Here is a 27,536-nt window from a genome sequence, read left to right on the forward strand (position 1 = left end):
CCATTGTATAGGTATACTATAATTTATTTGACTAACTCACCATCAATGGGCATTTAAATTGCTTTCAAGTCTGCAGTTACAAATAATACTACAGTGAATTTTCTTGTACAAACATCTTGGTATACATGGGCTTGTAATTTCATAAGACACATGATTAAAAGTACAATTTCAAGACAAAGCAATATAAGCTTTTATAGTTTAAATTGATTTACCATTTTTGCTAGTTATTTTATTAATTTAACTATTCATTAAAATTGATTCACTTTTTAAATTAAAAGTAATGACATACATGGCTAAAATTCAAACAATGCATAAAGATATAAAGTAAAAGTCTCCTTTTGCTTCAGTCCCTTAACCCAAGTGCTTCTCCCTAAAAGTAATGATTAATTTTTTTATATATCCTTGTAGAAACAATTTAAAACTATGTTTCAGTATAAATAGTCTTCATTTTTCTTTTTCACATTTGAGATCATGACCATAAGCATAGTCCTCTGTATTTTTTTTTTTACATTAATAGTATATTTTGGAGATATTTCAGTATCAGAAAATATAGGGCTTTCTGATTATATAGAATAGAGCTATGGTAAAATTTATTCAATGAGCTCCTTTTGAAAGACTTTTAAGTTGTTTCCAGGCTTTAGATGTGACAAAAGTCTAATGTATTTTTAAAAGGAATGGATGGTGACTGAAATTTCTTGAAGTGACAATTAGGAACTGATCACAAGCTAAAATTCCTCTCTAGGTATGTTGAGCATAATTTCCTAATCTCAGCTCAGACACACTATCCAACAAAGACTTGTTCTGACTTGGGAATGTATGAAAGTGAAGAGTCTTCCTAAAGGTATGTAGATTAAATTACTCAGTTAATGCATTTGAGAAATCCCTTCTTGGAAAAGAATAAAGTAACTTGAATTGAGTCAGTTCTGCGAAATCTACCCTGTATCAAAGCATAAGGTCCTTGTGTGCATGAAACTGTTGATTTGCTAAGATTTATTAATTAATCCATGGAATTCTCCAGCAAGACTACTGGAGTGTGTAGCCATTTCCTTCTCCAGAGGATCTTCCAGACCTGGGGATCGAACCCGGGTCTCCTGCATTGCAGGCAGATTCTTTACTGTTTGAGCCACCAAGGAAGCCCATTAATTAATCTAATGCTCCAGCTGTTTTGAATTACTTTATGAACTAACCATTCTTAAAATATGCAGAGATTGAGTATATAGTTTACATACTACCTAAGATATTTGTCTGGCCCACTATTAAGGCTTCTGTCCAATTATCAGCTCTGATAGGATGCTCTGATGGGCTTTTCTAGCTAAAAGGAGATTTGGTTTTGCCCCTGTACATCAATTCTCTGTGCGATACTCATTTTTCATCATGAAAGATAAGCAAGGGCTGTTTGAAGTTCGTTCAAACCTCCTTATTTGTATTCTCCTGCACAGGGTGACATTCGTCTATGGATTCAGAGATGGAAACTTCTAGCCTATCTCTCTCTCTATTGCAGGATTCATTTTTTGTGTCCTTGCCTGGAAACTGAATACAGACACCATTTTGAAAACAACTTTTTTCCCCTCATCATCTTAAAGATGCTCATTTTGTATTTTTTCTACCCCATAGGCAGATGTGTCTGTGACAGTTTCTGGTCACCATTATCTCTCACAAATCTAATAAACACACTCTGAATTATATTTCCAGAGGTCGCGATTGAAAGAAAAATCAGATGCAAAATGTGGTTTAGAAAAATGCAAAGATTTAATATGAGGTGATATACCCAAATCACAAGCAGAATTTGGTACCTTAGCAAATGTTCTACTTAATATTCTGTTGGAAGGTAATCTGCAACAAAATGCCTCATGAATATTCAACTACTCCATACCTCTGTCCTCTAGCTCCCAATGGTTACAATAATACAATTTGGTCTAAGGTGAAGGAGCAAATGACAATTAAGTCCACAGGCCCCTATGAATTAGTATGGATTATCACCACTTTAAAATACACAGACAGCAAAACTCACGCAGGTCATTTGCTCAAGTGATCTCTTGTTCACAAAAGGTGAATGAGACGAAACACGTTCAAAAGCCCTTCAAAGGTGGAGGCCACTCTCCATGGCTTCTGTGGTCTCTCCAGTACAAATGGACATTCGGTTATTGTTCAACTGCCTGCAGGGTGTGGACTTTTGCATTTGCTTCTTTTAATGAATTTTTATTGAGATAACTGTAGATTCACATGCAGCTGGAGATCCCTTGTACACTTTGCCCAGTTTCCCCCAATTGTAACATTTTGTAAAGCTATGGCATAACAACCAGAATATTGACCTGGACACAATCCACTGATCTTATTCAGATGTCTCTAGTTTTACTTATACTCATTCGTGTGTGTGTGTGTGTGTGTGTGTGTGTATTAAGTTCTATACAGTTCTATCACTAGTGTAGTCTTGCGTGTTCATCACCACAGTCAAGATACGGAATGGCTAATGGTTTCAATACTGCAATGATCCATCATGTTGCCCTTTTACAAACACGCCCACCTTCCTCCCTTTCCCCACATCTCTGTTTCTAGCATCCCTAACCTTCGACAATTACAAATAATCTGTTTTCTGTTTCTAAAATTTTATCATTTCAAAAACATTAACAAATGGAATCATACAATATGTAAACTTTAAGGATTTTCTTTTTAAAAGTTTATCTATTTATTTATTTGTATTTTTGGCTGTGCTGGGTCTTCATCGCTGTGCAGATTTTTCTTAGTTGTAGCAAGTGGGGGCTACTCTAGCTGCAGTGCATGGGCTTCTCATTATGGTGGCTTCTCTTGTTGCAGAGCACGGGCTCTAGAGTGCGTGAGCTTCAGTAGTTGCAGTACACAGGCTCAGTAGTTGCGGTTTGTGGGCTCTAAAGCATAGGCTCAATAGTTGTGGGACATGGGCTGGACATGCACATGGACGTGGACATGGACATGGACATAATTGCTCCATGGCATGTTGGATCTTCCTGGACCAGGGATTGAACCTGCGTCTACTGCACTGGCAGGCAGATTCTTTACCACTGAACCACCTGGGAAGCCCAGAATTGGCTTTTATTTACTTAGCATCATTCTCTGGAGAGTCATCCAGGTTGTTGTGTTTATCCATAGTTCATTTCTTTCCACTGCAAAGTAAGATTCTGAAAGGTTGTTGCTGAAAAATCTTTGCAAAGTATCTTCACGTTTTGGTTTAGCACTGTGATGATCTCTTCTAAAGTTTGTATCTGACTGTTCTGGGTGATTGCTTTCTGTTGAGCAGTTCAGCATCTGCACAACCTGGCTTTTATTATTTAAGTTTTCCAATCCTTGATTCTTTTAGTTAGAGTCCCTTCTTTCTCCAGGGTTTGTGGTTTTCTGTGTAAATTGAGGGTATGCACTTATGGGTACCAGATAACTGAAGCACCAGAGCACACTTTCTTATTTCTTCTCTGCGTATTTCACTTGTGGAAATCTCATCTTCTCAACACTGCACCTCTTTGGGCCTAGTCTCTATGTGAGGGGATTGAATACAATCTCCAAGGCAGGTCTAAAATTCTGTGATTTAATTATGGAAGACTTGAGTCTTTATTAAAAGCATTTCATCTGAAAGATTCAATGGGATTTGTTTGTTGAAATATACAAATCCAGGTTTTAAGTTAAAATGTGTGCATGTGTATGTGCTCAGTTGCTCAGACTCTGCTACCCTACGGACTACAGCCCACCAGGCTCCTCTGTCCATGGGATTTTCCAGGCAAGAATACTGAAGTGAATTGTCATTCCCTTCTCCAGGGGATCTTCCTGACCCAGGGATTGAACCCCTATCTCCTATGTCTCCTGCATTGGCAGGTGGATTCTTTACCACTGAGCCACCTGGGAAGCCCCTAAGTTAAAATGAAAGTTGCATTATTTCCTAAGCGATATCTTGTACTTAAAACGCCACCTGCTTGGCAGTTTTGTTCAACTCATTTGTCTTTCTTTTTCTCAATCTTTTGCTTCTTTTTGAGATGCTTACAAGAAGTGTTAATAACAATTAACATCTATAGTTCAGCCCTCTCTAGATAAAAGTACCATGTCTAATTCCCATCCTCTGTTTTCTAAAAGAGTTTCCCATTACTTGTTAAGGGTTTCTGTAACAGTGCTGTTTGAATGCTGCATCAAAGAACATAACTTAGGCTTTTGTGGTTCAGTTCAGTTCAGTTGCTCAGTCGTGTCCGACTTTCCGCGACCCCATGAATCACAGCACGCCAGGCCTCCCTGTCCATCACCAACTCCCGGAGTTCACTCAAACTCATGTCCACAGAGTCGGTGATGCCATCCAGCCATCTCATTCTCGGTCGTCCCCTTCTCCTCCCGCCCCCAACCTTTCCCAGCATCAGAGTCTTTTCCAGTGAGTCAACCCTTCGCATGAGGTGGCCAAAGTATTGGAGTTTCAGCTTCAGCATCAGTCCTTCCAATGAACACCCAGGATTGATCTCCTTTAGAATGGACTGGTTGGATCTCCTTAAAGTCCAAGGGACTCTCAAGAGTCTTCTCCAGCACCACAGTTCAAAAGTATCAATTCTTCGGCGATCAGCTTTCTTCACAGTCCAACTCTCACATCCATACATGACCACGGGAAAAACCATAGCCTTGACTAGACAGACCTTTGTTGGCAAAGTAATGTCTCTGCATTTTAATATACTATCAAGATTGGTCATAACTTTCCTTCCAAGGAGTAAGCGCCTTTTAATTTCATGGCTGCAATCAGCACCTGCAGTGATTTTGGAGCCCAAAAAAATAAAGTCTGACATATTGTTTTCCTAAAAGTGCATGCAGCCCAATCATAAATCATTTGTTAAGGAATGGGAATTGTGAACCCTTCTCTCGATAATTAGTGCATTCATGGGGAGTAATTCAGGACCTGGGATGCCACACTCCTCCAATGTGATATAAGTGATACTTTAACAGGTTTGCTAAGCCAATTGGCTGTGATAAAGCCATCTGTAAAAGTGGGAGCCAAGATCCTGACAATTCTTTTACTTGCAGCTGTGGCTTTGGTTTTCCCCGTGGTCATGTATAGATATGAGAGTTGAACTGTGAAGAAGGCTGATCGCCGAAGAATTGATGCTTTTGAACTGTGGTGCTGGAGAAGACTCTTGAGAGTCCCTTGGACTTTAAGGAGATCCAACCAGTCCATTCTAAAGGAGATAAGTCCTGGGTGTTCATTGGAAGGACTGATGCTGAAGCTGAAACTCCAATACTTTGGCCACCTCATGCGACGAGTTGACTCACTGGAAGAGTCTGATGCTGGGAGGGATTGGGGGCGGGAGGAGACGGGGACAACAGAGAATGAAATGGCTGGATGGCATCACCGACTTGATGGACATGAGTTTGAGTGAACTCCGGGAGTTGGTGATGGACAGGGGGGCCTGGCGTGCTGTGATTCATGGGGTTGCAAAGAGTCAGACACAACTGAGCGACTGAACTGAACTGAACTAATGGTCAAATCTGAAGGCAGAAAGCTTGAAATAAATATTGTGCTGTTATAGCTTGATAGGATGTGAATCTCTGATAATTGAAACAATGTTGTAAAATTAAGTAAAAAAGTACTTCTTATACCACTTTGTTTTCTTTTTATAAATATGTGAACTTTTCAACTCATCTATACAGTTAGTTGCAGGTTTCTGATTGTCACTCATTCTATTCGCTGATGACCACAGAATCTCAAAGAACATCCCACACATCTCAGAGTTTCTGTACATGCAAATTAAAAATAATTTTAATACCTGAGACAGTGAAATAAGTTAGTAGATTGTCTACCACCATAGTTATTCCTACATCATAGATGTTGTGCTTCCCAGGTAGATTCAAAATGATAATTTCCCAATGGTAAATATGCACGATTTCATTTTGGATGATTTGAACTGCAGAAAAATTATGACTCTGTCTTGAATTTTACTATGCACCATTTTCACTTAGATTTTCCACCAACATTCCAAATTCCCCTTATCTAAGCCTGAAGTGGGTGTTTTCCTTCCGAATGAAGCTCCTCTCCCAATTTTCCTAGTTCTATGAATATCACCACTGTTCTCCAATTAGTTCAAAAGCAGAAGTTAAGTTCTCTGAGACTTCTCTATCTTCATTTCTTAAACCTCTTTGCTAACATATCCTGTCAATTCTTCCTTTCCAATAGCTGTAGGATTGGGATTTCCCATACTACTCTCATCTCATCCCAAACCTTTATCATTTCCACTTGTCCAGTTAGTTAGCAAATATATATTGGACATTTACCATGTGCTGGGCACTGTATTAGGCACTGGAGGATGCAATGGTGAGTGAGCAAAGAAAGATGAAGTCCCTACCCATACAGTGCAGTGAAAAAGACATATATTAATAAGCACACATGCACACAGATGTAAAACTGCATCTGTGACAAGTACTATGAAGAAGAGGTCTGAGGGATGTCATTAGAAAGTTGTCATAAGAACCTGGAATAGATTGGTTTGACCCAGTCATGGAGGCAAAAAAAGGTAGGCTTCCTTGAAGAAGTGATGCATGAGTGAGATCTGGAGGATGAATAGATGTTAATCAGATGAAGAAGGGTGGGAAGATCATTCTAAGTAGAAGTAGCAGCATATGCAATGCTTTTGTGGTGGGAAAATAATGCCCAGTATTAGAGGATTAAAATGAGGCTGATGGTCTGAATCTCAGGAAACAAGGGAGAAATTTAGTACAAACTGAGAATGAAGAGGTAGGTAGGGACCAAACCATGCAGAGTTTATTTAAGCTCTGTTAAAAATTTTTAAAAATTATTTATGTATTTATTCGGCTGCCATGGGTTTTAGTTGTGGCACGTGGGATCTTCACTGCAGCGTCTGGGATCTTTCGATGTGGTGTGTGGACTCAGTAATTGCAGTTCATGGGCTTAGCTGCCTTGCCGCATGTGGAACTTTAGTCCCCTGACCAGGGATCAAACCCCCATCCCCTGCATTGCAAAGCAGATTCTTAACCACTGGACCACCAGGGAAGTCCTGAAAAATTTTTCTTTTTTAATCCTATGAGTAACACAAGACCACTAAAGGGAGCTAAGTATGTGAAGGGCTTCCCTGGTGGCTCAGCGGTTAAAGCGTCTGCCTCCAATATGGGAGACCCGGGTTCGATCCCTGGGTCGGGAAGATCCCCTGGAGAAGGAAACGGTAACCCACTCCAGTATTCTTGCCTGGAGAATCCCATGGACGGAGAAGCCTGGTAGGCTACAGTCCACGAGGTCGCAAAGAGTCGGACACGACTGAGCAACGGAACGAACGAAGTATGTGAAGGGGTGTGTGTGTGTGTGTGTGATACATGATCAAATTTGCATGTCAAAAAGATCATTCTGATCGTATTATGGAACAGATTGGAGGAGCACCAAGATCATTCTGATCGTATTATGGAACAGATTGGAGGAGCACCAAGAATGAAGGCAGAATCTAGTTGGGAAGCTACTGTCATAGTCTAGGTGAGAGATTGATGGTGGCTTGGGCAGTGATAAGTGATAATGATGGAGAAAAAGATGGAATCTAGAGATGTTTAGCAGGTAAGATCCATAGGACAAGATTATGAGTTGGCTATAGCAGATGAAAGAAAATGAAGGAGACAGAGGGAGAGAGTTTTGACTTGCACAGTGTAATGGATGATAATGTCATTCACTAAGGGAATACTGAAAGAGGACCCAGTTTGGAGAGAGTTCAGATTGGGGCATATTGAGTTGAGGTGTTAATGAGAGATATATGCAACAGATGATGTCAAGTGAGCAATTGGTTATATAAGTGTGGAGTTTGGAATAGAGATCTGGTCTACAAATATAACTTCGAGATTCATCTGTGTATTGGTGTAAGTGTGAAGAAAACATAGAGTGAGAAGAAAAGAGGTGCTGGGACCGATCCTTGGGGAACCCTGATATTTAATGGCCAGGTAAAATAAGGTATGTCTGCAAAGGCGATAGCCAGAAGGAGTGGCCAGAATGCATTGTCTCGGAAGTCAATTAAAAGAGTATTTCAAGAAGGAGGGAGTGGTCAATGTTATCAAAAGCTGTTGAAAGGTCAAGTAAGATGAGGACTGACAAAGTATTCATAGTATTTGTCTACATGGAGGCCACTGGTGGCCTTAGTGAGTGCTGTTCAGTTGAATGATGATGGAAGAAGCCAGCTAACTGTGGGTGAAAGAATGGGTCAGGGGAGCATGGAGATAGCCAGTATTGATAAACTTTTTAAAGATGTTTATTATTAGTTTTCTCAAGAGGAAGGTCAGGTGGTCTGGTATTCCCATCTGTTTCAGAATTTTCCACAGTTTATTGTGATCTACACAGTCAAAGGCTTTGGCATAGTCAATGAAGCAGATGTTTTTCTGGAACTCTCTTGCTTTCTCCATGATCCAGTGGATGTTGGCAATTTGATCTCTGGTGCCTCTGCCTTTTCTAAAACCAGTTTGAACATCTGGAAGTTCACGGTTCACATATTGCTGAAGCCTGGCTTGGAGAATTTTGAGCATGACTTTACTAGCGTGTGAGATGTACAATTGTGTGGCTGTATGCAGGTCAGGAAGCAACAGTTAGAACTGGACATGGAACAACAGACTGGTTCCAAATAGGAAAAGGAGTACGTCAAGGCTGTATATTGTCACCCTGCTTATTTAACTTCTATGCAGAGTACATCATGAGGAACGCCGGGCTGGAAGAAGCACAAGCTGGAATCAAGATTGCTGGGAGAAATATCAATAACCTCAGATATGCAGATGACACCACCCTTATGGCAGAAAGTGAAGAGGAACTAAAAAGCCTCTTGATGAAAGTGAAAGAGGAGAGTGAAAAGGTTGGCTTGAAGCTCAACATTCAGAAAACAGATCATGGCATCTGGTCCCATCACTTCATGGGAAATAGATGGAAAAACAGTGGAAACAGTGTCAGACTTTATTTTTGGGGGCTCCAAAATCACTGTGGATGCTGATTGCAGCCATGAAATTAAAAGATGCTTACTCCTTGGAAGGAAAGTTATGACCAACCTAGATAGGATATTAAAAAGCAGAGACATTACTTTGCCAACAAAGGTCCGTCTAGTCAAGTTATGGTTTTTCCAGTAGTCATGTATGGATGTGAGAGTTGGACTGTGAAGAAAGCTGAGCGCTGAAAAATTGATGCTTTTGAACTTTTGGAGAAGACTCTTGAGAGTTCCTTGGACTTTAAGGAGATCCAACCAGTCCATTCTAAAGGAGATCAGTCCTGGGTGTTCATTGGAAGGACTGATGCTGAAGCTGAAACTCCAATACTTTGGCCACCTCATACGAAGGGTTGACTCACTGGAAAAGACTCTGATGCTGGGAGGGATTGGGGGTGGGAGGAGAAGGGAACGACCGAGAATGAGATGGCTGGATGGCATCACCGACTTGATGGACATGAGTTTGAGTGAACTCCGGGAGTTGGTGATGGACAGGGAGGCCTGGCGTGCTGTGATTCATGGGGTTGCAAAAGTGGGTCACGACTGAGCGACTGAACTGAATTATTAGTTTTATTTTATTTTATGGCTGCGCTGCATGGCATGCAGGATCTTAGTTCCTCAGTGCCAATGAAGTTGCTTAGTCGTGTCCAACTCTTTGTGATCCCATGGACTGGAGCCTACCAGGCTCCTCCATCCATGAACTTTTCCAGGCAAGAGTACTGGAGTGGGTTGCCATTTCCTTCTCCAGGGGATCTTCCCGACCAAGGGATCGAACCCAGGTCTCCCGCATTGCAGGCAGATGCTTTACCGTCTGAGCTCAACCAGGGATCAAACTTGAGCCCTCTACAGTGAAAGCATGGAGTCTTTACCACTGGACTGCCAGGGATGTCCAATAAACTTTTTAAAAATAGTTGGGGTGTGATGGGGAGAAGAGTGAGAGAACAGTACCTGTAGAAAGATATAGGGGTTTTGTTTTCTTTTGCAATAAAGTGGAATGTGTTTAAAATCAGGAGTGGAAGTCAGCACAGCTAAGTTTCTGTCTGATGACTTCTACTGTTTTTTTTAATGAAGTAAGAGGCAAGGTTACTTGATAAACGTGTGAGGGTAAAGTCTGAGAATGGGGAAGAATATCAATAGTTATTGCAGAGTAGGAGCATAAATTGACCAGAGAAATGTACTAGGCTGGATGCACAGTGTGAAAGGCTTATTTGAGGTTGGTGATCATGAATTTATAAAAATATTAATTCATCCTCCTATATGGCTATGTCCAGCAGTGCTTGTCTGCTCAAGTGCAGGTAGAGTGGATGGCTGGGTTGGTGGAGTGAGGTGGGGAGGAGGACTCTATCAGTGTTCTAAAAAGTCTCCTTGCCCTCAGTTTCTTCCCATTCCTACCCATCCTGTACACTGCCATAGAATTCATTTTCTTTAAAGACTAAGTGTTAGTCACTCAGATGTGTCCAACTCTTTGTGACCCCATGGACTGTAGCCCACCAGGCTCCTCTGTTCATGGAATTCTCCAGGCAAGAATACTGGAGTGGGTTGCCATTCCCTTCTCCAGGGAATCTTCCCGACCCAGGGATTGAATCCAGGTCTCCTGCATTTCAGGCAGCTTCTTTACCATCTTAGTCACCTTTTAAAATTTACTTTTTATCAACTCAATCTCCTGGTTCAAGAATTTACATCTTTGCAAATGGTATAGTGATTAAGACCATAGATGATAGACCTCCAAGTGTGAACTTGAGCAATTAATTCATGTAAAGATTCTGACACTCAGTTTCTTCAACTCTAAAATGTGGTTAATTGTGATATCTATCTTGCAAGGTTGTTAGGTGCATTAAATGCAAGAGCAAGTAGCACAGTGCTTGGCTTGTAGTAAGTAAAGCTGCTATCTTATCTTCTCTTATCTGTCTGCCCACCCATCCTAGTCTGACATTCTTTTGTACGCCTATCCAACATACTCCCTTCCAGTTAGACTGATCCTTTCAATGCCTCTGTATTCATTGCTGTGTGAGTTTGCTTTCACTATCCAAACATTATCATTTCTCAAAAGACCCACGTGTTCTAAAAAACAGCTTCCTCATTAGCTTGGAGCTAGTGTGCTGATCATCCTTTGTATTGGGGTGGCCAAAAAGTTCACCAGGGTTTTCCTGTAACATCTTATGGAAAAATCCAAATGAACTTTTTGGCCAACTCATTACTTTAGAGATGTGAAACCTGAGTATATTCCATTGCTTGCTTTATTATTTCATTGTGTTTTCATTTATTTATTTCATTGTATTTGTTATTTCATTGTGTTTTTACTGCTTTGTTTTTAAAATATTATATTACATTTTGTCTAAAAATATTTCAGTAATATAAGATTTTCCAATAAAAGTGTGAGCTCTCTGAGGGAAAAAAATCATGCCATAAACTCTATACATTTCTCACAGAATCTACAATAGTATTTACAATACTTGTTCAATTTAATTGACTTGAATTGTGATATGAATTGAGATATAAGATAAGCTCCAGTGGTCTTCAAAGTGGGGTGCACAATTCTAGGGAGTATACGTTAGAGTGCAGGAAGAAAATATTGTGAAGTTTCTATTTTTATCATTCTTTTGACATATTTTGACTCTGTTTATAATATACATATTGTAAATTTATTATATATATATACACATTATTTGTAAATATACATACATAAATGGTGCATGTTCAAGAAATTTTAATCTTGGTGTTCCAGATCAAAACATTTTCAATCTACAGTATTGAGATGAATATAAGCATTTGACAACAGTTAATCATTTTTGAGCACTTACTGTGCCCCAGGTGCTATGCTAAGAGTTTTTACATGCATTAACTCAATTCTCAAAACAATTTTTAAAAAATAATCTTTATTTGGCTGTGTCCAGTCTTAGTTGTAGCATGCTCAGTCTTCGTTGCAGTATGTGGGATCTTGTTCCCTGACCAGGGATTGAACCCAGGCCCCCTGCATTGGGAGCTCTCAGTCTTATCCACTGGACCACCAGGGAAATCCCCTCAAGACAGGTTTTTAAGGTCAGTGTTATTATCTCTTATTAGAAAGGAGGAAAGTGAAGCACAGAAAGGTTAACTAGTCCAAGATTACATAATGAATAAGTGAGGGAACCATTATTTAAAAATACATCTATTTGAATCCAAAGCCAGTCCTCTTTTTTGGAAGACTTAAAGACATAATCCAACTTCTATAATAGATACAGGACTATTCAAAGTTATCTATTTCTTCTTAAGTTAGATTTGATAACTTGTGTCTTTCAAGAGATTGATTCATTTCCAAAGGTAATCCTCTTAATCAGTGGGCTACCATGCATCCCTCTGTTAGGAATGCCTGTTTTTTCTTTTTTTAATGAAGATAGCATGGAATGGATGTCCTTCTAGTTGTTACTTAACCAGGGCATTATGAGAACCATATATAAATTTTTGGAAAGTAGAAAATCATCTTAAGAAAAACCAGGTACATTTGACCCTTGAACAAGGGAAAGTGAGGAACGTCAACCCTCCAGAGCAGTGAAAATTCCATTACAACTTACAGTTGGCCTTCTGTATCTGTTGTTTCTGCTTATCTGCTGTTCCATACCTGAGGATTTAACCAACAGTGGATTGTGAATTACTGTAGTTTGTACTATTGGAAAAAAAATCCTTGTGAAAGTGGACCCACACAGCTCAACCTGTGTTATTCAATATTCATTGTAACCACATGATTTGATTTATATCTGATACTTATTTAATCTTAAGAATATGAAAAGCCATTATAGAGCTCTTTCTTAAAGAATCTTTTCTGATTTCTAAAGTTGAATCCAAACTAACACATGCTTCGTAATTTTTCAGTTCTTTCTGAAAATGTAATAATTCAAGAAACAAGTATCACCTTTTCACAACAAATAGACTGGACAACTCCATCCCAAGTTACTGGACTAAAACCGCAAAAGACTGCATATTCTTCTACAGTGGTGTCTAAAAGCATGCCTGTATTTGCAACTGATTATACAACTTGACTGTATTCCAATACAACATCTCCACCACTGAAAACAATGACTGCGCCAATTTTTTTAAAGACTTCCACAGCTGAGACAGCTACATTCACATCAGACCTTTTGTCTACATCAGCAGCCATTGCTCTGTCTACCAAGAGTACCTCCATAGGCCCTACTACCAATTCCATGAAAACAACTAAATCCCCATCTTCAGAGAGCACAAGGACAACCAAAATGGCTGAATCCATTGCTACTGAGACTTCTCATTCAGCAGTAGCTACTAATTTCCTGTACACATCTAGATTTACCAACAATTCAACTGTATCCAAACCTTCAGTAACTTGATCTCAGTTGGCTGTTATGAGGACAGCGTCTTTATTCTCACCTATTGAGTCAACACCCATGTCTACAACATCTTGGCCCAAACACAAATCTACAGGTATTGGGGCAATCCATATTGCCACAGCTAGCCAGGAGTTTCCTGCATCTACAGCTGCTAGAAGTGTATGTCAGTCCACAGTGGATCCGACTTCAACTACAGCTACTCCCGCTGGGACTGCGTCAACACTGCCGCCTGAGTCTGTGCTTATTTTCACAGCTGTTTCAATGGATTCCTTATTTCCTAGAAATCAGACAGCCCAGGGATGGGGGAGCCTGATAGGCTGCCGTATATGGGGTCGCACAGAGTCGGAGACGCCTGAAGCGACTTAGCAGCAGCAGCAGCAGATAACATCCACATTGGCCACAACTGATATGGAAATATCATTTACAGTTTATTCAACTAGGTCTATTGAGATGACACCTGTGCTAAGAACAGCTGAAACAGAATCACCATCTACAAATTTCCAGGCTGACTCTTTACCCACAATGGAAGACGCAATATCTACCTTCATACCAAAAGAGGCCTCTTCTATGGCACTTTCTTTCAGGACATCCTCTCCATTCCCCAGAGTTCAGAGTGTACAGACCGTTATTGATGTTGAGATGACACATACAGCCTTGACTCCTGGGAAAACACTTGCACCTACAGTGGGTGAAACTATATTTTCCTCCACAATCACTGGGCCAATATATCATAGAATATACCCACAGGTGGTGAAAACATGCTTCCTCTGATTTCTACTAGATCAGCTTCCACATCCAAGGAATCTGAGTCTGGTCCCACATCAACAAGTGATGAAGGTGACCATATATTCTTCACAAATGAGATCACTTGGACTTCCAGGCCAGATCAGACCTTGTTGACATCAGTGTTCCATGGGAGTACTTCTAATACAGAGCATTCATCCACAACTACTAATATTCTCATCCAACCAGAAGCATTCACAGAGAGCAAGGCCACCACTATCACTACTACTACCACAGACAAATATACAACAGTTCTATCCAAATTGACATCTCCATGGCTCACTAATTTCTCCAGTTTCTGGAGTCACGTCTGTAACCAAACTGCCTGAGTCTAAATTTGGCACCTTACTACTAAACACCACCCCTGCACCCACAGTACTTGGAAATAAACTTCTTTCAACATCAAGGGAAACAGGTGTTCCACTTGTAGATAGAATATCTACCCTTGTTGTGGAACCAATTTTTTCTACTGAGGAGAGTGCTTCTGAGAACACACAGAGACAAAGGGTACAATTGCATTTGGAGAGACAACAGCCCCCGTTCCAGAATCTGCAATGATACAAAGATTCATTGCTACTGTGGCAATGAAAGAAACAACTTCCCATTATCTTGGGGCAAAATGGGCTCTAGCAGAGGCAATCAAGGTTTCTCCATTTGCAACAATGCTGGAAGTAACAGATGAGTCTTTTTCCCCCTTTCCTGATGCAGAGAAGCTGACTACCTGATTGGATAATACAACAACTGCTGAGGTGAGAGAAAGTTGGTTTTCTACAAAATCAATGAAAATGACACCTAAGAGTTCATACAACGAAACTACAGATATCTTTAATTCCACCCACATCTACATAGCACCTTGGACTTCAGAAACTCCACCTGAGGGGAATCCAGCTCCATCTCCCACTTTTGGGAGCACACAGACTACATCTACCTCAACCTCAAATAACACAGTAGAGGCCCATGTTTCAGAAATGTCTACTGGTCTTGAGAAAACAGCTCTCCCCTCACAAGCTCTGACAATTACCACACTTTTGTCTCCTGTAAAAGGGAGCATGAGTGCCCTCTCAGTATATACTCCCAGGACTGAGAAAAAGTTAGTAAGCACCACCTCTGTGACTCACCCTTTCTCACACCGCCAGGACACTTCCTTTGTAGATACTGTAACTTCTCGGACAACCAGGATATCAAATCCTATAAACAATAACACAACTTTTTTACACTTGCTTTCACCTAGGACTCAGCCTTAGGTGTCTTCAGTTGCCTCTCTCATTTCTGAAAGCACACATACTTCCCTGAGTCCCCATCTCTTTCCACAGCTCGACTATCTAGTGCCAATTTTACAGCTGTGTCTACTGACAGGATCAACTACAGCCCTTTCTGCTTCAAATTTATCTATAGCACTTCTTGGGAAAACTTCCATGATAACATCCACTCATATCTACTAGATGTCCTCATAGCCAGTTAATGTCACTCCTTTCACCTCTAAAAGTGTTTTGGGCACTCCCACTGTACTAATGACTGGATCTTCTAAAACAGACATTCAGATTGTTTGAAAAGTACCTCTGTAGCCACTTCTGGGCTGGGTCTTAGATATCCTCAATGTCAGTTAATGGTCTCTGCTTTTCCACCTCCTACTGTTTCTTCTGATGCTTCCAACAACAGGGTGTATCATTCTATACTTCATTGTCTTCAGTTACCCCCAGGCCTTCTATGACCAAGCAAACATTTTCATTAGATGTCACACCTTTGACATATGCTGGGTCTGCTTCAAAAAACACAGTGGCTTCTGTTGCTTTCATTACTTCAGAAATAACTAAAGTATCATCCAGCATCACACCTACATCCTTTTCCTCCCCAGCAGAGCCAACTTTTTCCCTCTGGGAAAACCATACCAACCACTATCATGAATGGGACAGTGGGCATCCCCTGTCTCTCCCCTACTCAGTTCTAAGAACACTGATGCTATTTCTTCCACTCCAAAGACCACATTTTTATCATTTCTATCAACAGCCCAACAATCATCGCAAAGATATCAGGCCACCACTCTGGGCAGATTCCCTAGGATTACTAACAACTCTCTTTCAACTATCAGTTCAGTTCAGTCGCTCAGTCGTGTCTGACTCTTTGCGACCCCATGAATCACAGCACGCCAGGCCTCCCTGTTCATCACCAACTCCCGGAGTTCACTCAAACTCATGTCCATCGAGTCGGTGATGCCATCCAGCCATCTCATTCTCTGTCGTCCCCTTCTCCTCCCACCCTCAATCCCTCCCAGCATCAGAGTCTTTTCCAGTGAGTCAACTCTTCGCATGAGGTGGCCAAAGTATTGGGGTTTCAGCTTCAGCATCAGTCCTTCCAATGAACACCCAGGACTGATCTCCTTTAGGATGGACTGGTTGGATCTCCTTGCAGTCCAAGGGACTCTCAAGAGTCTTCTCCAACACCACAGTTCAAAAGCATCAATTTTTCAGCGCTCAGCTTTCTTCACAGTCCAACTCTCACATCCATACATGACCACTGGAAAAACCATAACCTTGACTAGACGGATCTTGGTTGGCAAAGAAATGTCTCTGCTTTTTAATATGCTATCTAGGTTGGTCATAACTTTCCTTCCAAGGAGTAAGCATCTTTTAATTTCATGGCTGCAATCTGCATCCGCAGTGATTTTGGAGTCCCCCAAAAATAAAGTCTGACACTGTTTCCACTGTTTCTCCATCTATTTCCCATGAAGTGATGGGACCAGATGCCATGATCTTCATTTTCTGAATGTTGAGCTTCCAGCCAATCTTTTCACTCTCCTCTTTCACTTTCATCAAGAGGCTTTTGAGTTCCTCTTCACTTTTTGCCATAAGTGTGGTGTCTGCATATCTGAGGTTATTGATATTTCTCCCAGCAATCCTGATTCCAGCTTGTGCTTCTTCCAGCCCAGCGTTCCTCATAATGTACTCTGCATATAAGTTAAATAAGCAGGGTGACAATATGCAGCCTTGACGTACTCCTTTTCCTATTTGGAACCAGTCTGTTGTTCCATGTCCAGTTCTAACTGTTGCTTCCTGATCTGCATACAGGTTTCTCAAGAGGCAGGTCAGGTGGTCTGGTATTCCCATCTCTTTCAGAATTTTCCACAGTTTATTGTGATCCACACAGTCAAAGGCTTTGGCATAGTCAATAAAGAAGAAATAGATGTTTTCTTGGAAATCTCTTGCTTTTTCCACGATCCAGCACATGTTGGCAATTTGATCCTTGGTTCCTCTGCCTTTTATAAAACCAGTTTGAACATCTGGAATTTTATGTATTGCTGAAGCTTGGCTTGGAGAATTTTGAGCATGACTTGACTAGCGTGTGAAATGAGTACAATTGTGTGGTAGTTTGAGCATTCTTTGGCATTGCCTTTCTTTGGGATTGGAATGAAAACTGACCTTTTCCAGTCCTGTGGCCACTGCTGAGTTTTCCAAATTTGCTGGCATATTGAGTGCAGCACTTTCACAGCATCATCTTTCAGGATTTGAAATAGCTCAACTGGAATTCCATCACCTCCACTAGCTTTGTTTGTAGTGATGCTTTCTAAGGCCCACTTGACTTCACATTCCAAGATCTCTGGCTCTAGGTGAGTGATCACACCATCGTGATTGTCTGGGTTATGAAGATCTTTTTTGTACAGTTCTTCTGTGTATTCTTGCCACCCCTAATATCTTCTGCTTCTGTTAGGTCCATATCATTTCTATCCTTCATTGAGCCCATCTTTGCATGAAATGTTCCCTGGGTATCTCTAATTTTCTTGAAGAGATCTCTTTTCTTTCCCATTCTGTTGTTTTCCTCTATTCCTTTGCATTGATCGCTGAGGAAGGCTTTCTTATCTCTCCTTGCTATTCTTTGGAACTCTGCATTCAGATGCTTATATCTTTCCTTTTCTCCCTTGCTTTTCACTTCTCTTTTTTTCACAGCTATTTGTAAGGCCTCCCCAGACAGCCATTTTGCTTTTTTTGCATTTCTTTTCCATGGGGATGGTCTTGATCCCTGTCTCCTGTACAATGTCACGAACCTCCGTCCATAGTTCATCAGGCAGTCTATCTATCAGATCTAGTCCTTTAAATCTATTTCTCACTTCCATTGTATAATCATAAAGGATTTGATTTAGGTCATATCTGAATGGTCTAGTGGTTTTCCTTACTTTCTTCAATTTCAGTCTGCATTTGGCAATAAGGAGTTCATGATCTGAACCACAGTCAGCTCCCGGTCTTGTTTTTGTTGACTGAGTGTATAGAGCTTCTCCATCTTTGGAAGAAAAGAATATATTCAATCTGATTTCAGTGATGACCACCTGGTGATGTCCATGTGTAGAGTCTTCTCTTGTTTTGTTGGAAGAGGGTGTTTGCTATGACCAGCGCGTTCTCTTCACAGAATTCTATTAGCCTTTGCCCTGCTTCATTCTGTACTCCAAGGCCAAATTTGCCTGTTACTCCAGGTGTTTGTTGACTTCCTACTTTTGCATTCCAGTCCCCTATAATGAAAAGGACATCTTTTTGGGGTGTTAGTTCTAAAAGGTCTTGTAGGTCTTCATAGAACCATTCAACATCGGCTTCTTCAGCATTACTGGTTGGGGCATAGGCTTCGATTACTCTAATATGGAATGGTTTGCCTTGGAAACAAACAGAGATCATTCTGTCGTTTTTGAGATTCCATCCAAGTACTGCATTTCGAACTCTTTTGTTGACCAGGATGTCTACTCCATTTCTTCTAAGGGATTCCTGCCCACAGTAGTAGATATAATGGTCATCTGAGTTAAATTCACCCATTCCAGTCCATTTGAGTTCACTGATTCCTAGAATGTCTGTGTTCACTCTTGCCATCTCCTGTTTGACCACTTCCAATTTGCCTTGATTCATGGACCTAACATTCCAGGTTCCTATGCAATATCGCTCTTTACAGCATCGGACCTTGCTTCTATCAGCAGTCACATCCACAACTGGGTATTGTTTTTGCTTTGGCTCCATCCTTTCATTCTTTCTGGAGTTATTTCTCCACTGATCTCCGGTAGCATATTGGGCACCTACCGACCTGGGGAGTTCCTCATTCAGTATCCTATCATTTTGCCTTTTGATACTGTTCATGGGGTTCTCAAGGAAAGTATACTTTCAACTATAAGCAGTGGTAAAGTAACACCTCTCACAAATACTTATTCCAGAACTGGTGCCCTTGAAAATGTGCTGTCATCTACTCTGGAAAATCTCCACACTTCCTTGAATATTCAAATTTCCCCATCTTTGACTGGCTTTAAGAGCACTCCAGGATCCACAAAAAGTGTAAAAGTTACCATTTATCATTCTTCAAATACTGAAAGTAGACTTCCTCATCAGAAAATACTTCAACAGCTGAACTGACAAAAGGTGTCATGTCTGTGAATATGCCTGCTTCATACCCTCCCTGGATTCCATCCGGTACTACTTCACCCTCTTCAACATCAGTTCTTTTTTCACCTCAAAGTACTGAAGCCAAGTTCTCTACTCCAAAGACTTCTCTTCCTTCTATGTCCCAAACGGTTGAGTTTCCAGTTCTGCAAACAAGAACCACATCTAGTAATGCCCAGTCTCTGCTTTTGACTTCCTGGAACACACCCCCACAGCTGAAGATTCTCAATTTTCAGCTTCTACCACTGCTTATGTACCTACATCCAACAAGAAGCAAACAGAGTTCTTACGTTAGTCCACTCTTTGTCAGACTGGTTTTGTACCTGGACATGTAATGGCAATGTCATAATTTTCCGTAACAGGAACTCTTCCTACCTTGAGGATGTCTGAGAGCCCTTCATTATCAGTATCTTCAAAATCTATCCCTGTTACTTTGGCTGACATTAAGCACACATTTGAGAATACAACCACATCTGTAACTCCTGGGACCACAGTCCCGTCAAACATTTCTGATGCTGCTTCAGAATCTATCATTTCAAAGGCTGCTACTTCACCCATGCTGACTTGGATCTTATCTAGTCTTCCTTCAGGTTCATCTCTGGCAACTAGATCCAATACTCCTCACATTATATCTTCCTCTCCAGAAGAGGTATTAAAATCCACATTTCTGACTTCTGACATAACACCAACACACCCACTCACTAACTTTACAATAGGACCCTTGCTGGTGTAAGTGCTGTACTCACCAAAACCACCCCTACACCTACAGTGGCAGGTATCACTACGGATTTCCCAAGTCCTTTCCCTGTGTCTATTCAAATCACGGATGACTACCTACATTTCCAAATCTTCTGAAGCATTTTCCAGAATCACTGTGACTGCCAACTCCAGGACTGTGTCTCAAGCTCCATCCTTCAGCAGAATGAGTAAATCACCTCCAGTTGACCATACCCCATCTGTTGGTGCCATGTTTCTACCTAGCCCTACAACAACATCTGCTTAGAGCAGAATCCCAGCTGCATCAGGACCCACTACGCTAGTTCTTCCTAAGCCCGCGCAGGAAGAAGTGAAGTGTAGTGAAGTCGCTCAGTCATGTCCGACTCTTTGCAACCCCATGGACTGTAGTCTACCAGGCTCCTCCATCCGTGGGATTATCCAGGCAAGAGTACTGGAGTGGGTTGCCGTCTCCTTCTCCAGATCTTCCCAACACAGGGATCGATCCCAGGTCTCCCACATTGCAGGCAGACGCTTTACCATCTGAACTACCAGGGAAGCCCACACAGGACTCTCTTCTAAATATAGCTGCCACTACATTCACTGCTACTGGAGCCCCATTTCCTCTCATCTCCACTGGAATAACACATCCTTTTACAGCAAATGTGTCCTCATTACCTTCTTCCTCTTTTGAGACAACCTGGCTGGACTCCACACCTTCCTTTTTATCTACCAAAACTTCGACTTCACCTGTTACCCTTAAGTCCAAAGGTATGTTCCGCAATGTATGTGGCATAATAGAATGTACACACAGTAGGATATGTGTTCTCAAAGAAAGCCAATTCTCTGAAGGCAGAAAGGGCAAAAGAAGGGTACAGGTGTTTCTTATCTCCTTCAGACAGTATCTACAGTGGGTACCTTATTCCAAACACAATTCTCTAGCCATCTTTCTTACCTTTCCTTTACTGACATATAATGCAAATGTATGACATTTTAAAGCCTCCTTTCCATCCGTTTTGTTCCTAATGCTCTGACTATGCCAGTGTGGACATGGGTCAGGAACCTTACCCCCTTCCCTATAAGAGGATTATATGGCCTTAGGGCCAATATGTTGACTACATACCAGAAAACACCAGAAGATACTCTAGCTTGCTCTGTTTGAATTCCGTTGATGCAGGTTTCAGTCTTCTCCAGTTTCCACCTCCAGCTGGCTTCTAATGCTTTTCTGTGGCCAGGGAGTATTTGGCTTCCAAATAATTCAAATATGGGATGTTCCTTCAGCTTTTATATATAGATATAGACATATACATAGATATTTTTTTTGGCCACACCAAATGGCATACAGAATTTCTCCAACCAGGAATCAAACCCATGCCCCCTGTAATGGAAACGTGGAGCTTTAACCACTGGACCACCAGGGAAATCCATTTTCTCAACTTTAATATTCTAAAATAGAAAAATTTTTAAATTGAAATTTGGTAGTACAGACAAGAGAAACAAGGGAATAAAGAGAAAGCCCGAAGCATAAAGAAAGGCACAGGAAGAAATAAACATTTTCTCAGTACAAATGAACCTGTGAGATAATGTTCAGCTTGGCCACTAAAAGGACTAGAAATCTGTTGGCCAATGAAAACTAGGATTTGGGGGGAGTTGTAGAATATCTGTCAATTGTGCAGAAATCAAGGAATAGCCCTCAAAATTAAAGCAAAACTGCCAGGACACATCCTGGTTTGCTTTGGTATATGGAGCCAAAAGTACTGGTTCTTGACCTTGGAGTTAAATTAAGCAAAGTTTAAGAATGAGGCTTCATTGTTTGGTTTCTTCAAAGTGAAGAGCAGTTTTGACCAGACTTACAGAAGTTAAATTTCTTGAACTAAAGGAATGAAATTGATCTCCTTATTTTTACAGTTTCCTTCTACAATATTGAAATGAGCCTCTCTGTCTTTGATGAAGAGCCAAGGATCCCTATCACCAGTGTTGTAAAAGAATCTGCAAAAAAATGGGTAAATAATCTATTGACTATTTATGCTACATCTAAAAAAAGTGAATAAATATATGTATATAAATATGTAACATCTTACAGAAAAACTTGAACTTTTTAGCCAACCCGATATATATAAAACTAGGCTTCACTTTTTCCTATGCATAATATATTGCAGCACATTGGTTTTGATTTTTCTTTTGGCTGCAAGTTTATCCACTCTGTAAGCAACACTATGAAGATGTGTGTGGTCTCTCTTTTATAATGTCAATGCTGGAAAGCTTTTTATGAGGTGTTATTAATTGGTTTAGAACTGTACATGTCCCTCCACTGATATGAATTCTGCACCTTTGCCACGTTTCCCTACTTGGGGAACCTAGGAGAGCTGTGATAACATAGTGTAGGCCATTGTACTTAAATATTTTTGTTTTCTGTACTTTCATTTCTTCTCTCTTTTATGCGAGAAATATTTTATTTATCCTTACGTTTTTCTGACAATAAGCAGTAATACCTACTCTCTGTAAAAAATTCAGACACTAAAATCTGACACCCAGAAAATAAATGTCCTCCCTCATATCACTTATTGTATTTACACCTCTTAAAAGTTTGAAGCATTTTCTTTCAGATGTTTTTATATGTAATAGCAGTGATTCAAACATGTTCTTTTGCAAAAGTAGCTGGAATCGTGCTAATTATGCTATTCTGCAACTTGCTTCCTTTTCACTTAACCATGTGTCTTTAGGCACATTCATGCTGGTAAACATAGACCTACCTCATACACTTTAAAAGTTTGTAATGTGGTGGCTTTAATCCAGGCATCCTTTGGAGGACATTTAGTTTGTTTCTTTTTTTTTTTCTCTATTTGGAAACAATGCTGACAATAATGCTCTTGCAATAAATTTGAGGGGGGTGTACTTGAATATTTCTAGAGGATAAATTCCTAGAACTGGAATTGCTAGGTCAAAAGACATGAATATTTTACATTTTGATAGCTATCATTAAGTACCTCCCAGATAGGTGGTACCAACTTGCACCCTCACCAACAGTAACTGATGATGTCTGTTTCCCCTCTCTCCCCATCAGCATTTATTTTCAAGTATATGCGACATGATTATAAGTGCTTGAAAATGGGTTGGTGTATTCATCCACCAGGCCTGCTATAACAAAACATGATGCACTAGGTGGTTTAAGTGACAGACTTTCTTTCCTTTTTCTTTTTAATTGAGGTATAGTTGATTTATGATACTGTGCTAATTTCACACATACAGCAAAACGATTAAATTATGTATATATTATTTTACAGACACTTATTTCCTTACAGTTTTGGGGGTTAAAAGTCTAAGATCAAGGTGCTGGCAAGGTCGGTTTCTGGTGAGTCCTCTGTCCTTGGCTTCCCACTGTGTCCTCACACATGGCCTTTTCTGTGTGTGTGCAGAGAGATCTCTAGTGTCTCTTCCTCTTCTCAATAAGGACACTAGTCCTATCAGATTAGGGCTCCACCCTATGACCTCATTTAGCCTTAAGTACTTTCTTAAAGGCTTCCCTGGTGGCTCAGATGGTAAAGAATCCACCTGCAATGCAGGAGACCCCGGTTCAATCCTTGGGTCAGGAAGATCCCCTGGAGAAGGGAATGGCAACCCACTCCAGTGTCGTTGCCTGGAGAATTCCATGGACAGAGGAGCCTGGTGGGCTACAGTCCATGGGGTCACAGAGAGTCAGACATGATTGAGTGCTAACACTCTGCACTTTCTCTACTTTCTCAGTTCTTATCTCCAAATACAGTCACATTAGTGGGTTAGAGCTACAACATGAATCTTGCAGGGATGCAGTTCATCCCATACCAATAGGTAAAATGTAAATCAAAAAGCTGAGTGGAGCAGATGGAAATGTTAAACCAACTGAAATAATAAATGCAGCTTAATGATCACTTCATCTCAAGTAACTTTGCTGGGTTAAGAAAGAGGAGCAAGAGTACTAAAACAAATATGTTTTACCTTTTACAGTTGAATTCTATATTTCAAGACAGTGAATTTGTTCTTGCTAATCTGGCTGTTCAGATTAAAAGCAGGTATGTGAATGTCATCCGCTGTGCGTCTGTTCCTATCTGGAAGGTATATCCTTGGTTTTTGTTTGAGACTGCTGCATTTTGAGTTGCATCTTCCCTTCTGACTGTAGGTTCTCTTCAGATTGATAAAGAGGTTTGTATTATTACTGTAAGGTATAAAGTCAATGAGAGAACAAAACAGAAAAAAGTAAATAGGGAAAGTAGTGGAATTGGACTCAGATACCCCTAAAACGACTTCCCTGGTGGCTCAGACGGTAAAGCGTCTGTCTACAATGCAGGAGAAACAGGTTCGAGCCCTGGGTTGGGAAGATCCCCTGGAGAAGGAAATGTCAATCCACTCCAGTACTATTCCCTGGAAAATCCCATGGACAGAGGAGCCTGGTAGGCTACAGTCTATGGGGTCGCAAAGAGTCGGACACGACTGAGCTACTTCACTTCACTTTCACCCCTGAAACACCTTTTAGCTTTAAAATGCTATGATTCTGTGACTTAGGGGAAAAAGTCATGTCTTAAAGGGATGAAAGTTTAGGGATGGCCATTGTATGAGGATTGATAAGGCCTTTTATTTTTGGATAATGCACTTTCAAGAATTAGAAATTCTTGTTTCAAGTGAGGAATGCTAGCTAGTTCCAGAATTGCCTGGCACAGATTTGGAGAGGTGATTGCAGTGAAATTGGCAGGGGCTGAGTACTATCCAGAAGACCATAACAAAGTTAACTGGTCATCTGAGAAATATTTTCTTTGCTCTTGTCCTGCACATATACTAGTCCTCTGTTAAAGGAAAATCCCAAAGAATCCTTTTGAAAAATAAGTGTGATTCTGGTACACCATGCTTAGCTGATTTTTTAAAAAACACTGAGTGTGACTGCCTGTCTTCCATACACTTGGATTTTTGTTTCTTTTGCATGTTCAAACATAAATGGGTTCAAGAAAGTTCATAGAAAGTAATGGAAGTAAATCCATGATAGGTTATTAAAAGAAAATTGGAAATGTCTAAAGTATACACCATTCTTTCAAAGAACTATGTCTATGATTTTTCTTTATTATGGAAGTAATATGTGGTCAATGTAAAAACTTAGAGCTTTACAGAAATGTATGACATGGACAGCAAAAATCTCCAGAAAGCTGCCTTTCCCCACCTACTTTAAGAGCTCTGGTTAATGGCTTATTTTATATATTTCTCTAGATTTGTTGTCATGGGTTTACTAAAAGAATGGGATCACATTCTACATACTGTTTTACAACTTTCTTTTCTTGCCTTAGAATACATCATGTATATCCTTTCCAGCTAATACTGACAGATGTAGCTTATTTGTTTTAATGACTGCATAGAATTCTTTTGTATGGGTGTGCTGTGGTGTATTTATCCAATTACCTCGTGATGGACATTTGATTTTCTTCACCTTTGTATATATATTTTTATACACCCCTGCTGATTCTATTATGGAATAGATTCCTAGAAGTGGGATCGCTGAGTCAAAGGCTGACCACTATTTTGGTATGCAAATAATGACCCAGCTCTTTTTTTTTTTTCCCAAGAGGGTTGAACAGGCATTTTAGACCCAGCTCTTTTAAAGTGACTCCTTCAGTTCAGTTCAGTTCAGTCACTCAGTCGTGTCCGACTCTCCGCGACCCCATGAACCACAGCATGCCAGGCCTCCCTGTCCATCACCAACTCCCCGAGTTCACTCAGACTCAAGTCCACAGAGTCGGTGATGCCATCCAGCCATCTCATCCTCGGTCGTCCCCTTCTCCTCCCGCCCCCAACCTTTCCCAGCATCAGAGTCTTTTCCAGTGAGTCAACTCGTCGCATGAGGTGGCCATAGTATTGCAGTTTCAGCTTTAGCATCAGTCCTTCCAATGAACACCCAGGATCGATCTCCCTTAGAATGGACTGGTTGGATCTCCTTATGGTACAAGGGACTCTCAAGAGTCTTCTCCAGCACCACAGTTCAAAAGCATCAATTCTTCAGCGATCAGCTTTCTTCACAGTCCAACTCTCACATCCATACACGACCACGGGAAAAACCATAGCCTTGACTAGACGGACCTTTGTTGGCAAAGTAATGTCTCTGCTTTTTAACATATTATCAAGGTTGGTCATAACTTTCCTTCCAAGGAGTAAGCGTCTTTTAATTTCATGGCTGCAATCAGCATCTGCAGTGATTTTGGAGCCCAAAAAAATAAAGTCTGACACTGTTTCCACTGTTTTTCCATCTATTTCCCATGAAGTGATGGGACCAGATGCCATGATCTTTGTTTTCTGAATGTTGAGCTTCAAGCCAACCTTTTCACTCTCCTCTTTCACTTTCATCAAGAGGCTTTTGAGTTCCTCTTCACTTTCTGCCATAAGGGTAGTGTCATTTAGAGCCCTAGTATTATCCGAATTTCAAGCAGGGGTATTCTACCATTCTACCTCACAGTTGTCTTTCTCCCGAACTTGTTCTCTCATGTATTTGGTACTATGGTTTATTTTCCTATAATTTTCTGGTGATTTTGGTACAGAGACATTACTGGGGAAGAAATAACCATGGACCAATTTGTAAGTATTTTTTCAAAACAAATCTACTTGTAACCCACCCTATACCTGATTATATATAGGTAAATAGCTCTTCCATTCAAGTGCATATTATCAGGCAAGGTTCAGCTGTAATAATTGAGGGGCAAATTACATTACTCTCTTTGGGATCTGCACAAGAATTCACTAAGAAAACCAATCTCTGCTTTTCTGAACTATCTATGTGGCAATTTTTTTAGGCACGTTTTGGGATCTATGGGAGTATGGAATGATTTGCGAATTGCAAATGATAAATGAAATTTCTTGATTGTAGGCATCTGGCAAAGAAATCTGTTTTTTCCAAGAGTGACACAATTACTTGCAAAATGGGCATTCACGTAATAAATCCACTCTTATGTAGAATTCAAGTCAATGTGACAAAACTATCTCCCATTATTTGTTCCAGTGCCTTAAAGCTTTACAATGTTAAATTCTGAAAGAATTAGTATGCACCAACGTTTTGAGTTATTTAAATCTGAGATAAATATTTTGACTACACAAAATATAGTCAAGCCTACAGTGCATTCCAAATTATCTGCCATCACTTAAAATACTTTCTGTAAATACCCGAGTCAGAATGTAAAAATTGTAAACAGTATACATAATGTGACATAACTAAAATTCCTCTCAAACAATAGGTGTAAAAGCCTTTTGGTGGTAATATGGCCCCCAGAGTCAGGCTGCCTGAGTTAGAATCCCTGCTTTTCCACTTCCTGATTATGAGACCTTGGGCAACTTAATTAAAC

General features: G+C 40.5%; 1 protein-coding gene across 1 annotated transcript in view; it reads left to right on the forward strand.

Annotated features, from left to right (window-relative positions):
* Window positions 1-27,536, forward strand: part of ADGRG4 (adhesion G protein-coupled receptor G4) — a gene marked incomplete at its 5' end in the record, with an annotated part of 115,031 nt that overhangs the window by 22,088 nt on the left and 65,407 nt on the right. Inside the window, 20 exon segments of the mRNA XM_055437667.2 lie at window positions 12,795-13,584; window positions 13,678-14,015; window positions 14,018-14,360; window positions 14,362-14,570; window positions 14,573-15,349; window positions 15,352-15,428; window positions 15,430-15,598; window positions 15,601-15,729; window positions 15,732-15,934; window positions 15,936-16,004; window positions 16,006-16,166; window positions 19,212-19,399; window positions 19,402-19,676; window positions 19,679-20,192; window positions 20,195-20,303; window positions 20,305-20,539; window positions 20,748-20,958; window positions 22,096-22,190; window positions 24,172-24,236; window positions 26,739-26,777. Coding sequence (XP_055293642.2) covers window positions 12,795-13,584; window positions 13,678-14,015; window positions 14,018-14,360; window positions 14,362-14,570; window positions 14,573-15,349; window positions 15,352-15,428; window positions 15,430-15,598; window positions 15,601-15,729; window positions 15,732-15,934; window positions 15,936-16,004; window positions 16,006-16,166; window positions 19,212-19,399; window positions 19,402-19,676; window positions 19,679-20,192; window positions 20,195-20,303; window positions 20,305-20,539; window positions 20,748-20,958; window positions 22,096-22,190; window positions 24,172-24,236; window positions 26,739-26,777 — 4,996 coding nt within the window.

The sequence above is a fragment of the Moschus berezovskii genome, chromosome X (genome assembly GCF_049115385.1).
Source record: "Moschus berezovskii isolate FMDL1 chromosome X, NW_MosBer_1.0, whole genome shotgun sequence".
Classification (NCBI taxonomy): domain Eukaryota; kingdom Metazoa; phylum Chordata; class Mammalia; order Artiodactyla; family Moschidae; genus Moschus; species Moschus berezovskii.